Source organism: Puccinia triticina, chromosome 1A (assembly GCF_026914185.1).
Source record: "Puccinia triticina chromosome 1A, complete sequence".
Lineage (NCBI taxonomy): Eukaryota > Fungi > Basidiomycota > Pucciniomycetes > Pucciniales > Pucciniaceae > Puccinia > Puccinia triticina.
Window position 1 is genome coordinate 3,317,753 of NC_070558.1, and position 14,667 is coordinate 3,332,419.

The 14,667-nt window shown below is 44.3% G+C and overlaps 2 protein-coding genes across 2 annotated transcripts; both read left to right on the top strand.

Moving 5' to 3' along the window:
- Nucleotides 1–1,047: 1,047 nt before the first annotated feature.
- On the top strand, nt 1,048–5,354 carry PtA15_1A419 (uncharacterized protein; the record flags this gene model as incomplete). The annotated part of the gene is made up of 13 exons (XM_053165445.1): nt 1,048–1,325; nt 1,405–1,527; nt 1,622–1,679; nt 1,810–1,922; nt 2,236–2,406; nt 2,496–2,962; nt 3,047–3,476; nt 3,553–3,802; nt 3,887–4,024; nt 4,100–4,219; nt 4,352–4,524; nt 4,611–4,698; nt 4,779–5,354. 13 exons carry the CDS (start codon nt 1,048–1,050, stop codon nt 5,352–5,354), a joined length of 2,985 nt encoding a protein of 994 aa, XP_053016636.1.
- A 4,649-nt stretch (nt 5,355–10,003) lies between these two features.
- PtA15_1A420 (uncharacterized protein) lies at nt 10,004–10,419 on the top strand (the record flags this gene model as incomplete). Its single annotated transcript, XM_053165447.1, has 2 exons — nt 10,004–10,237; nt 10,321–10,419. The coding sequence occupies 2 exons, from the start codon at nt 10,004–10,006 to the stop codon at nt 10,417–10,419; spliced, it is 333 nt and encodes a 110-aa protein (XP_053016637.1).
- Nucleotides 10,420–14,667: the final 4,248 nt, after the last annotated feature.

Genomic DNA, 14,667 nt, shown 5'->3' on the forward strand with positions numbered 1-14,667 from the left:
CAATTACTTCTGAGGAATTCCAGGGACTTAGAGCATTTCCACCGCGGGCCCTAAATCGGGGCCCTAGTTGGAAATTTCAGGAGTTTACCGCCTCAACCCGACCCACTGCGGGCGCTATTTGCGTCGGAAATTTACGGCCGTCCCTAAATATTGACCTTGAGTCCCTACGGGCCTACATGTAGGGACTCCAAGGGACTCACTAGGGACTCATCCATCCCCACCTCAACTCTCTTTCACACACCAAACTCCTTGTGAAACTACAGCTCACACCCCCAAATGTACAATCCCTTCACATGATGGCCAAGTCAGGCCGGCCATCAAGAGGTACTCCCCTCAATGGCCCGTTTGTTCCGGTCATCGAGAGGAGTACATTCTCCCCTCGATGGCCGGTTCCTTCCGGTCATCGAGAGGAGTACATACTCCCTTTGATGGCCGGTTCCTCCGGTCATCGAGAGGAGTACATACTCCCCTTGATGTCCGGTTCCTTTTGGTCATCAAGAGGATACTCCCCATGATGACCGGAACAAACTGGTCTGTTCTGATCATCGAGGGGAGTTGGCCGGTTTGTTCCAATTATCGAGGGGAGTATATACTCCCCACGATGACCGGAACAACCCGGATTGTTCCGACCTCATCAAGGGAGGTACATATTTACTCCCCTTGATGGCTGGTTCGTTCCAGTTATTGAGAGGGGTATATACTCCGCACGATGACCGGAACGACCCGCTTTGTTCCGATCATCAACAAGAGAACTCCCTTCGATAACCGGGTGGATTTGACGGGGGAGTGGACCGGGGGCGACGCATGCCTTTCATGACTTTTTACAGACTCTCGCGATGTATGCCGCAGCAGTTTGGGGCGCTAAAACTGGCTGCGCACTGCCAGAGATCAAATTTTAGCGCCCCGAAAATACCGCCCGCGGTGGAAATGCTCTTACACTAGGAGAGCCCGCAGAGGAGCCAACACCCTGGTCAATCACACGCGCCAAAGGGAGCAAAAACCAAATCTGGTCACTTACCATCGAGCTGGCAAGACATCTAACACGGCATGGCGGGCACTGAAGACAATGAAGGACTACTAGGCTTCCAAGAATCCATCCTGAAAGAGCTGAACGAGAAGGATGGCCTGCTGATCCTTGCTCGTGGACTGGGTCTCCGGACGATCGTCTCGAGTTTCTTGAAAACCCATTGTGCTCGTTCTCATAGTCATAATCGTCCCTCTCTGGTCTTTGTCATCAATGCTACTGCCGACGATGAGACCGGTATCAATGATCATCTCGGGATGCGCATGGCTTGTATAGGACACGAAATTGCTGCTTTGGAACGGTATGTACTTATCCTTCCTTATTACTTATCTTTTTCTCTCTGACTCGATTTCTCTCTGTTTTTTGTTTGGCGTCTTTAGAGAACGGATCTTTAAACTGGGTGGCGTCCTCTCTATCACTTCAAGAATTTTGATCGTCGATATGCTCAACTCCAAAGTCGACATCTCTCAAATTACTGGAGTTGTCATCCTTCATGCTGAGCAGTAAGTCTTTCTTCGATTCCCCTTTTTTAAATATTTTTTGCAAGGTTCCTTTTCTTTGCAGATTCACTTATTCCTTTTTTTTGATAACAAAAAGGGTTTCGACGACTTCAATCGAAGCTTTCATTCTTCGCGTCTTTCGAAAATCTAACACTGTCCGTATTCTGGTCCCCTTTTTTCTGTCCCTTCTTATTACCGTACGACGAAAAGCAAATGCATTCCCTATGTTGAAGGAACACTTCTCATTTTATTGACTTTGTTATTGAATTCCATTTTTTGTCAAAGAAAGGATTCATCAAAGCGTTCTCAGAAGAGCCCGAACATTTTACTTTTGGATTTTCACCACTGCAGACCGTTTTGAGTCAACTGAAGCTTCGGAACGTTTTCCTATGGCCAAGGTGAGCAAAACCATGGTAATTCCCCCACCCCACGCGTACCCATACACACACCAACGCAACAAAAAATTGATGCATCTAAATGTGTATATTGGAAATAGGTTTCGAGTGGAAATCAAAGAAAACTTTGAAGCCATGAAACCGCAGGTGATCGAATTACACCAACCAATGAGTCCATCAATGATCGAGATTCAAACGGCTATTATCGAGTGCATGGATGCGACTCTAGCGGAGATTAGAAGAGGCAATACAAATGTATGTACTCACTGAGGCGGGTTTCGGCTTCCGCGGAGAATTCGAGACTAATTTCAGACAGCTGCACTCGTCGCTCCTGTCAGTTGGAAGTCGACGATCTCACTATTGACAATGCTCTTCATCGGTCCTTCGATCAAATCATCCGCAACCAATTGAACCCTATCTGGCATCGGGTTAGTTTCAAGACAAAACAACTGGTATCGGATTTAAAAACGCTTCGACAGCTGTTATCGTCAGTCAAACAGCCCACTTGGAGATGTCACCATGACACACAAATGTTTGAGGAAGAAATCCACTGATCTAAAACTTGCTTGTTTTCAGTTATCTACTTGCTTTCGATTGTATAACTTTTTACCGGTTTCTAGAAACAATCCTGGTTGCTAATTCTCCAAAGGAAACAGCAGCTGGTCCACCACAAAACGAAAGCCCGTGGCTCTTTACTAGCGCTGCAGACACGATTTTTTCGGTAGCCAAGAACAGGGTCTACCTCAAGACCCAGGATCCCCAGAAGCAGGCCGCGGGGACAGACTCAAATGAGATATCACTCTTGGCCGATGGACCAACTGCGGAGGAAGAGGAGGCTATGAGAGAAATCGAAGAGATTCCTTACCACGCTGCCGAGAGGGCTGGTAAGAATGTTCCGGACTCCAAGTTTGCTTCGGAGACTTGGGGCTGGTTACCACAAGGCATTGAGCCTGTCCTGGAAAATCAGCCCAAGTGGCAGCTATTGAAAGACGTACTCAAAGAAATTGAAGAAAACTTGTACCAGGCGGCCGAAGATGGAATAGGTACAGAGATCTCATGCGATTTTCTTCGAGAACCGGATCAATCAGATCACCGCTAACTTCAGATTGGTGGTTTTGTTCTTGTAGTCGCCTCAGATGAGTCGAATGCAGTCTTGATAATGTGCTCTTCGGCATCAACTTGTTCGGTCCTTAAAGAATATCTTGCCACTCAACATACTCCATCAGATCCTAAATACGGAACTCGACCGATGATGAAGCGGAGACTGGGGGATTATTTTTTTTGGAAGAGGACGGTCGGCCAGATGTCTCGCAATCTCCAGCAGGGCTCATCGGGCCCGAGTTCGAAATCGACTGCTGCTGATGATCAAACATTGAATGCTGCACTGAAGCGAAAGACCGAGTACCAACGAAAGGCGTCGTATCTGAACAAGAGACGGAGAGTCAGAGGAGCCTCCAATGCCGCCAACTCGGGTAATTCGAGAGATAATCCTGTGGATCTGAGCAAACCTAACGACCCAGAAACTGTCGAGAAAGAGGCAATCGAGGTGGCAGATCTGTAAGTATGATTGAATTCTCTCGAGTCAGAGGCATACTGGAAAGTTTATCAACTGAAATCATGGGATGAAGTTTAGGTTCGATTCGATGACGAGTGCAACCACTTTCCAAAACGAGTCAACTGTAACAGACGAAGTGACCGAAGTTTTAACAACAGACGACTTCGACGCCGCGGATTTCGTGGCCCATTTTGACATGTTATCGATGAATGATTTGGTCGTCATCCAAGTCTATCTGGGTGATGAAGACGATAGCGTCTTGGAGGAGCTCAGACCTCGTCACGTGATTATGTATGAACCCGATGTTGGTTTTATCAGACGAGTTGAAGTAAGTTCTTTCGTATCCCCTTTTTCTCGAAATTCAAATCGCAGCCCATACTAAAAGCGCGCCTGAGCGTCTCTTCGAGAGTAGTGTTTCCGCCTTAGACATCCCGAATTGAATGTCAAACCTTACTTCCTAATGTACAGCGAATCAGTCGAAGAACAAAGATATCTTTCGAATATCCGACGAGAGAAAGAATCCTTTGAGCGACTGATTAGAGAGAATTCAGTCAGCGACTTTCTAGTTTGCATATGACAAAGCGAAAAAGAGAATTGATCTTTGTACTACTAATCATGAAACCAGACGATGGTTATTCCTATTGAAGCTGAAGCAAGACCCGGAGATCTTAGTCAAGAAGAATTAGTTCAAGCGATTTCCTCGAGGCAAGCCGGAGGCAAGGCGCTCAAAGTTGGAATGCCAAAGGTCAATTTCAATTCTTTTTTTTCTTCTCATTGAAAAATAAACCTCATCAGTTTGAATTCCTCTAACCGTGCCAAGATCAAAGCCGATTCTTGTGATTGAAACATCCGCTCTATTCTGATCATTTATGTATAGGTTATTGTGGACGTTCGTGAATTTCGGTCGTCTTTACCCTCGTTATTGCATGCGGCAAATTTCATGATTGAGCCGACTACACTCTTGATTGGTGATTACATATTGTCACCTGAGATGTGTGTTGAAAGAAAAAGCATTGCCGATTTGATTCAGAGTTTCAACTCTGGAAGATTGTAAGTTACTTTCCTCTCAATCCTCGACTTGAACTAGTCTCAGTTAGCAACCTTCTTTTGTGATAAATGTTTCATCCTATCTTCAGGTATCAACAATGTGAAATGATGTCAGCTCATTATAAAATACCGATTTTGTTAATCGAATTCGATGAAAAGAAGTCCTTCACGCTCGAGGTTTGCGGCTCTCGTTTATAATATTCTGGTATTCGAAAAATATATATACTGAAATATAGAATTTATGATATCGATTGTAGACTTACAAGGAAACTAGAGGAAACAAGACGAATACGAACACGGCAGCGCCATCAGATTCAGATTTACAGGCCAAACTCGTCTTGCTAACCTTGACGTTTAAGAAGTTGAGATTGATTTGGTCGTCATCGCCATCCGCAACAGCCGATATCTTCAGAGACTTGAAGCTAACTCATCCGGAACCGGATGCCGAGACGGCTAGTCTGATTGGAATGGATGACATCTCCGTGGGCGAAAAGGGGAAACTAGATTTGATGGCGATCAACAGAAACCAGCAGAATCAGAACTTCGGGATCTGTAGTTCTGCCCATGAGGTTTTGAAGGTTTTACCCGGAATGGATGAGCTTAAAGCCAGGAAACTGATCTATGGCATCGTCAATACTACTAGCATTGACACAACTGCATCAACATCGTCAAGCACTTCGATCGATGCTGCTTCCGCTTCTTCCTCGATCTTCCAAGTGAAGAACTTGCACGATTTGTGTCAGTTATCTGAGCGAGATCTCAAGAACTTGTTCGGTCCTCAATCAGGCTCTAGGTTGTTCCGTTTTATTCATGACGAAGTCGATCAACGATAAATCATTCATAGTCATCTATCTTCTCTTCACGCGTTGCAACTTTTGTTGACTCTTGTATTGAAAACCAATGAAGGTTATAAGGGCTTGGAAAACCAACTCCAAAAATCATGGGACATCAGGGCTTGACAATCAAAGAATTGTCCTACACCACGGGCGCATAATTTTCAAAGTTCGTCGTCAAACCGCTCAAGGCAATAATTTGCCATCGACTCGCCGCAGCTTCGGCAAAAAGCGATCCCAGTGAGGCAAGACCGCCAATCACCATCTCCCAACGGGGTAAGGCTAGCCTTCCACACAGCAGACCTCCTAGCCCCGTTGGGCAGGAGTTGCCATTGATAGGCCGGCAATCTCACCGGCTTACAATGGTGCTGCAAGACTGTGCTGGCCCACCGTCCAAAACAAAATGCCCTGTATTTGTCCTGGCAAGAATACTGCCCAGCCACGGGCATGGCATCACAGGCATGGCTACCCGCCACGCAGTTATGTACAGTCACTGGACAGATACATTGGTACCCCCAAAAACTCATTCTAGAAGGCCAACCCACAAACTTGAAGTCATGAGGATTTGGGAACAAGTGTGTAAAATGACTTCAGAAGAATGAACATAACAAAATAAAAAGTATTTGGAACATCACAAAACCTACAAAATTGCTGGCATTAAATGATGATTTTGGAAAATCTTCAATACCATTCCAAAAAAAATAACAAATTAAGGTGTTCAAAGTTGAAATCATAAAATTTTCATTACATAAAATCATAAAATCATAAAACTTTCAAATGATGATTTTATATGTACCATTTTAGAAATGTTGCTCTAATTTGAGTGTTTGGGTGTACATATTTTTTTCACCTCAGAATTTTATGATTTTATGGTGTTATGATTTTATGCAAGTCAACTTTGAACACCCTAAATATTTGGAATCAATAGGGGGGTTCACAATAGGATAAAAATAAAATTTTAGAGTCAATTTTAAGGCCCTTATCAACAAATTTTTAAAAATCTGGCAAGATGTGCAGGACTGGGTGTCCCCTGAGAATCAGAGCAACTTCTTCATTTTTTAAAAAATCGTTCATAAAGGCCTTAAAATTAGCTCTAAATTTTTATTTTTATCCTATTGTGAACCCCCCTGATAGATTGACATGTGAAATGAATGATAATAGATGAAAAAAAAATTGGGTTTACTTTGCGCACGGAGGGAAACTTGTTGCGCACGGGAATTTCCGTTGACTTGATGTCACATGACGTCGGGCCCCCCTCCGTGCGCGCCACCAGCTCCCCTCAAAAAACTATCCGCACACGGGGGTGCCGTGCGGTGACAGGTGGCTGGGTTGAGACACTCCGGCCATCTGGAGGAAACAATCCCCTCAATGACCGGCACAGACCGGTCATCGAGAGACTACATCCCTCTCAATGACCGGAATAGACCAGTCATTGTGAGGTTACATCCCTCCCGATGACAGGCACAGACCGGTCATCAAGAGGGTATATCACATCTCTCTTGATAACCGGCATTCCGGTCATCGAGAGGACACATCCCTCTCAATGAATGCTACAGACCGGTCATTGGGAGGCTACAGATGACCGGCATAGACTGGTCATCAAGAGGCTACATCCCTCTCGATGACCAGAATAGACCGGTCATCAGGAGGTTACATCCCTCCCAATGACCAGAGTAGAGCGGTCACCGAGAGGATACATCTCTCTCAATGACCGGCATTCTGGTCATCAAGAGAGCACATCTCTCTCAATGACCGTCATTCCGGTCATCGAGAGAACACATCTCTCTCAATGACCGGCATTCTGGTCATCAAGAGAACACATCCATCCCTCTCAATGAACGGTACAGACCGGTCATTGAGGGGGATGTGTCCTCTCAATGACCGGTCTATTCCGGTCATCAAGAGGGATGTGACCTCTCGATGACCGGTCTATCCCGTTCATCAAAGGGGATGTGTCCTCTTGATGACCGGTCTATTCCGGTCATCCATTGGTAGGGATGTAACCTCCCGATGACCGGTCTATTCCGGTCATTGAGAGGATTGTAGCCTCCTGATGACCGGTCTATTCCGGTCATTGAGAGGATTGTAGCCTCCTGATGACCGGTCTATTCCGGTCATTGAGAGGGATGTAGCCTCCCAATGACCGGTCTATTCCGGTCATTGAGAGGGATGTAGCCTCCCAATGACCGGTCTGTACCGGTCATTGAGAGGGATGTAGCCTCCTGATGACCGGTCTGTACCGGTCATTGAGAGGGATGTAGCCTCCCGATGACCGGTCTGTACTGATCATCGAGGGGGATGTGTCCTCTCGATGACCGGAATGCCAGTCATCAAGAGAGATGTGATATACCCTCTCAATGACCGGTCTGTGCCGGTCATTGAGAGGATTGTTTCCTCCGGATGGCCGGAGTGCTTCACCCCGGCCACCTGTAACCGCACGGCACCCCCGTGTGCGGATAGTTTTTTGAGGGGAGCTGGTGGCGCGTACAAAGGGGGGCCCAACGTCACGTGGCGTTGAGTCAACAGAAATTCCCGTGCGCAACGAGTTTCCCTCCGTGCGCAAAGTAAACCCGAAAAAATCAAGTCCAAATTCATTAAATTCATTCTGAAATTTTGTGGGCAGTAAAAAAACATCAAAAGTACAGTGGGTCATCTAATGTTTTTGGCACTGCATTTTTAATTGCACAAGCTCAGGCAACAGAATTGAATTCATGTAATTGGCTACAGGTGTGGAAAATAAGTTCCCCAAGAATGATTACAACAGAAAAAATATGAAAGTGAAAAATATGAAAAGTGTGAAAATTTTCCAATTTTGTGCAAATTTCTCAGAATCTTTATTATTGCTCAAACCAAGGAGAGAAAATTACAGATCATAGTATGGCATGTGACAGGAATTATAGAAAATTATGGACTTACTTTGCGCACTGCAAAAAACACTTCGCACACTGCACAGTGCGCGGATTCCCAAACACTTCGCGCACCGCGGGTAAAATACACAACTCTTTGAAGATTTTTGTTGGCCAATCAATAGACAGGCTTCCCATTGGCCTCTCTGAATTTTTTGGGAGTTTTTCAAAGCATTCTTGCATGTTAAAAAAACATTAAAACCAAGAAGAAATGTAGGATTTGGGCGCCTAAAAAACAATGTTCTCATAGCCCCAAAATTCCAAATGATTTATCGAGTAATGGAACATGTAAGAACACCTACTTCAGAAGTTTTTAGCCACTTTCTGCCAGGATACAATTCTGAAACATGAGGATAATTTGGATGCAATGTGCTAATATCTGGTGAAGTTTCTTATTTTTCAGACCTGTATGCTTGCACAAAGTGGCTGAAAATTTTTGAAGTAGCTTTTCTTACATGTTTCATTACTCATTAATTTATTTGAAATTTTTGGGCTATGGGAACCTTGTTTTTTAGGCGCCCAAATCCTACATTTCTTCTGGTTTTTAATGATTTTTTTAAACATAGAAGAATGCTTCAAAAAAACCCCAAAAAATTTGGAGAGGCCAATGGGAATCCTGTCTATCGATTGGTCAAGAAAAGTTTTCAAAAATTTGCGTATTTTACCCCCAGTGCACAAAATGTTTGGGAATCCACGCACTGTGCAGTGCGCAAAGTGTTGTTTGCAGTGCGCAAAGTAAGTCCGTTATTTTTCATATTTGTGTTTTGAAGACTATTTTGAACCATCTCACCAATACTATAAGTGACTTGAAGTTGGTTGGTTGAGTTTCTATGGTCCAAAAATGGTGTGGTGTTTACAATTGTCTACCCACTGTACATGTGGTATGTACTTGTGTTTGGCAAGGGGTTGGGAGGCTCGTCAATTTTTTCCTTACAGAAGCTCTGTAGCCATTGGTAAATCTAGCAAGCCTTAAAGATTTGCCAAATCCAAGTTTATTAAATCCACAGAACCATGGAAGGCAAGATCATGGGTTTTGCCTATGTTCATTAGCAAAAGACATATTACAAGTTGAAAATAATCCCCAAATACCCCGGGGGCACCTTGGATTGACCCTCCAGCTTGTGCTGCAGCAACAAGCAAAAGTGGGCCGGTCAAATTGGATTTCAAGGAGGGCCTAATCAATTGGTTAGGGCAGCTCCAGGGAGGGGCAGGACAAAACCGGATCCCCTGGGGAGAAACACACCTCCCTCCCCCTCCCCTCTTAAATAGACGCCGGGTTGCCACCCAACTCTTGCCAGAAGTGTTGCAAACACCCCTAAATGCCCCCACCCAAGCCTTGCTGTCAACTACAATGGTCTTGCACGCAACCTATCCAGATCAAACTTGGCCATATTCGGACCCTTCCCCCTTGCCTTGTCTTCCTACATATTCCCCTGAATTGCACCCTATTGCGCCCTGACTGCGAACTTTTTTTTCATAGGTTGCAATAGTTGCAAAGACATCACAACCCAGCTAGCCCTTTGCCTTGTTGTCATCTTCATCCTCTGCCCATCAGCCTCAACATCAGGTAAGACCAGCCCTAGGCCCCTCCCCTTTGCTTTGTTTTCACCTCTCAACACCCGGCAGTCCCACCTTACTCAAATCTGTTAAATATCTGTTTCCCATGTCACTACAGTTGCCTCACCCTGGCCCACACCCCCTCTTTGCCCGCGCTATCCTAGATCCTTGAACCTGCAAGCAGCCATGGCAAAACTACCTCCAACCGCTTGCAGCAACAATCCCTTGCGTCCAGTTGCTTCAGCATACAACCACTTGCTGGGTTGTTATTATGTAGTGGTTGATGTCAAGCACGCGGAGATCCATTTCACAGTCAATGAATATCTGGACCATACCGTGTCAACCAAGCCGGTGATTTACACGTCTCCTAACAAAATCTATTTGACCCACACCTTAGTTATGCAGGACTTGGACCTTATCGTAAGTTTCTTCATGGCTTTTTTCGTTGATTTCACTTGAAAGCTTCCAAAAGACATTCAACACTCTGTTTACCTGTTTTCAAGGTTCCGTTGCGTGATGATCCTCTCAAAGCTTTGCTATTGGAATTTAATCTTCATCACACGTTGTTTCTCTCGAATCTACCAGATCACATTGCCGCTTGAGAACAAGTTGAATGTCAAATTAGGTCAGGCCTCTTATATCGGAAAGCTTTCCAGACCTGAGAGAAGATTGGAGTCTGACTCGATGGGTGTTTTGATTGCTTGGTTTATCAGATCCAGAAGCGAATGTGAAATCCTTATGGTTAAGAACAAAGCAATACGTTTCAGCTATGCCAAAGTTCCAACCAGGTGTGACGGACGCTCTAGTTATATGCCTTCTTGGCGCCGGTTGTGAAATTGGATGGACCCCTACATCTTCTGGAAGTCTTGAAGCACTATCCGAACATCAGAGCCCTCCTTGCCAAGTCTGACATTGCCCCGGCTACAAATTGTGAGATATCTAAGGTACTCCCCCTCACGCTCATCGAGAGGTGCGAGCTAATCAAAAAATCACTTCGCCCAAAACAGCTGCCTGAGTCAGTACATGCTCTCAACAGCCTACCGGCGAACCACAAAACAACAGGGTCATCATTAGCAATCAATGTCCTTGTATCCAGGGACCCTCGCTGGATCCGGCGCACTCGCTGGACAAGATACTGTCCTCGCTGGAGGTCCTGCTAATCCATTCGCTGGCAATAGTATCTTTGGCGGCGCAGCAATGTCCCCAGCTGGCGCCAGTGTCGACGCACGAGCTGGTCGGCTCTCTGAGCGCCTACACGCCTGCGCTGACCATCGACATCATCCTGGTCCTCGAGGCGCCTCCCTGCAGCCGCATATGCTCCCCTGCCCTGGCTCGCCGCCGCCACTCAGCTCGCCCTGAGCCGCATCTGCACCATCGCCGCCCGGGCCGCCAACCCCGTACGCGTATCCCCCACCTTCGCCTGCTCGTCCTGCCCAAGCTTCGCCGCCATCGCCATCCCCACCAGACAATGGCCGCACATTGACCCCACTGCTCTCAACCTACTCCTCGATCCCCATCCGCTCACCTTCTGCCTCCCAACACCCCTCAAGCCAAGCAAGAGCCATCCGAGTTGCAAAATGATAATTCAAGTGCCGCTCCTGTTGGTCCAACAAAGCACAAAAGCTATTGAAGTTAAAAAGAAACTGTGATGATGACAGCAACCAAGGTGACTGCGTCTTTGAACCAATGTTTTTTCCCCATCACATCTCACCAGCTGTAAGCTGTGGTGTGCCTTCTCAGTCTGAATAGCACCAACATAAGACTAGAAAGGAAGCTTAAAGAGAATTTTATTGCTTAAGTAGCATGTTTTCTTATCATTAACCCTGCTACTATGAAAAGTTGGAGGACCCACTGAAAGTGGGACAAACATGGTGATAATCTAATTGTAGACCTGCTGGAGTCAAATTTTTCTAACATGCAGTACATGAAAATGTTGAGATAGACAAAGCACTTCAAGGATAATTAAATTTCCCAAAAAAAATACTCAAAGTTTGAGGTTGGGAAAATCATTGAAAAAAAATCACTCCGTGCTGAAAAAAAATGCAAACTGAGCGTGCTAAGCCAAAAAAATAAAAATGTGTCAGACTGAGTAAAAAACAATGGGGCACATTTTTGGGGTGATTTTTTGGACGGGCCTGCACAAGGCCCACATGGGCCCCTAACAGGCCCGTTGGGCCCATTGAAAAAGTAGTATTTGTTTGGAATTCCAATGCTCTGCTAAAATGTGAAATGGGCCAAACTGAATAAAAAACATGGGGGTACATTTTTGGGGAGATTTTTTGGACGGGCCTGAATGAGGCCCACATGGCCCCCACAAAGCCCACTGGGCCCATTGAAAGAGTAGCCTTGGTTAAGAAAGCATATGCTCAGCTAAGAAATAAAATGTGTCAGACTGAGTAAAAACCCTTAGGGCACATTGTTGGGGAGGCTTTTTGGACGGACCTGCATCAGGCCCGTATGGGCCAACAGGGTTCCAAGGAAAAGGAAAGGGCCTGGACATACATTCTGTGAGTGCACAAATGTCATACAGAGGTCAGAAGCCCTTCAATATCTTCTGTTGATTAGTGGTCAATTGGTGCTGTTCTGAAACATTGTATGGGCATTCTTAACCAAGACTACTTCTGGGTTGGCCGAACCAGCTTTAGGTGGGCCCTGACGGGCCTGATGCAGGTCTGTCAATAAGCCCTCCCCAAAAGTGTGGCCCCATGTTTTTTACTCAGGTTGACACATTTTTGCTTCTTAGCTGAGCATAGGCATTCTTGACCAAGGCTACTCTTTCAATGGGCTCAGTGGGCTTTGTGAGGGCCATGTGGGCCTCATTCAGGCCCGTCCAAAAAATCTCCCCAAAAATGTACCCCCATTTTTTTTATTCAGTTTGGCCCATTTCACATTTTAGCAGAGCATTGGAATTCCAAACAAATACTACTTTTTCAATGGGCCCAACGGGCCTGTTAGGGGCCCATGCGGGCCTTGTGCAGGCCCGTCCAACAAATCACCCCAAAAATGTGCCCCATTGTTTTTTACTCAGTCTGACACATTTTTATTTTTTTGGCTGAGCACGCTCAGTTTGCATTTTTTTTCAGTACGGAGTGATTTTTTTTCAATGATTTTCCCAACCTCAAACTTTGAGTATTTTTTTTGGGAAATTTAATTATCCTTGAAGTGAAGGCTGTGTATTTCTCTTTTTGTCCTTTGTTGATACCATGGAATATTACCTTTTTTATGTCTAAAGTGTTTTGTTCAAATTTGGTGAGTTCTTGTGAGATTTGAAGTCTGGCTTCAATTCTAGAGGCTGGTGTCCTGGACAAAAGCAAGAGATCCTGGGGCTGAGTGTTGGGTTTGCAGAAGCAGGACCCAACAAGACATTAATGGGGGAAATTGTTTACAAAGAATTCATCAAGTTTGATCAATTTGTTATTGGGTCAAATTTTGCAGTGTGAATACATGCCAAAGCACTTATTAGGGGGTATCAAATATGACCAAATCCACCATTATGTAATTGACAGTTTTGGAAAACCCACCATTAATATAACATGCTGGTCCTTCAGCTACCCCATTTTGGGATGCACTGGTCAAGAATTTCATTTTTGCCTAATTAACTGGTTTCTAATTGTGGATTTCTTATATTTGATACCCCCTATTCTGAAGCTTTTGCATTTACCAATAACATAAAAATTGGGAAATTTTTATCTCTGGGGTAAAATCTCAACAAAAATTCCATTTGACTGATGATTTCCCTGTGGAAAACATCCATACATCAACTTTGCACACTCTTAAAAAGCATTCTACACTTTGCTGCATAGAAAATTGAATCAAATGCAAAGGTTATTTGTTGATTTCATATATACTTTTCCCCTTCTCACACCAAAGGGCAAGTCAAACTGAGCCACCAAATAATTTCTTAAAGGTTTATCTGCTTGCTATCTAAATCAAATTTTATCAGATCAAATCCATAATACATAGTTTATTTTTTACCAATCACAAGTCTATGTTGGACTGGTCACAGTGAGAAAAATCAGGTCCAATCTTTTTAGCAATATATGCAAGTTTAGATGTACAGTGGGTCATCTAATGTTTTTGGCACTGCATTTTTTATTGCAGATGCTCAGGCAACTGACCCAAAGTCATGGAATTGGCTGCAGGGGTGTAAAATAAGTTCCCAGGAATGATTATGATAGAAAAAAAATGAAAATGAAAAATATGAAAAGTGTGCAAATTTTCCAATTTTGTGCAAAGTTCTCAGAATCTTTATTATTGCTCAAACCAAGGAGAGAAAATTACAGAGTACAGTATTGCATGTGACAGGAATGATAAAAAATGAAAAAACTGAGACCGTTTTCAATTATTTTTGTTGGATCAAATAAATCTGGTCAAATTGGTGTTGATTTGGCCTGCAGGTGCCAACTTCTATTTCAAATGGGTGGATACCTCATTCACCCAAAAAATCATTGAAAATGGTCTCAGTTTTTTCATTTTTTATCATTCCTGTCACATGCAATACTGCTCTCTGTAATTTTCTCTCCTTAGTTTGAGAAATAATAAAGACTCTGAGAAATTTGCACAAAATTTGAAAATTTTCACACTTTTCATATTTTTCACTTTCACTTTTTTTCTGTCATAATCATTCTTGGGAACTTACTTTCCACCCCTGTAGCCAATTCCATGAATTCAGGTCTGTTGCCTGAGCTTCTGCAATGAAAAACGAAGTGCCAAAAACATTAGACGACCTACTGTACATGAAATCCTGCTACCAACCAATCAAGTCCACCAAAAACTGATAGAGTTTCAAAAGAGTTTACATTATGAACTTATGTCCCTTGCCATATATCAATGACAAACATGCATTAATC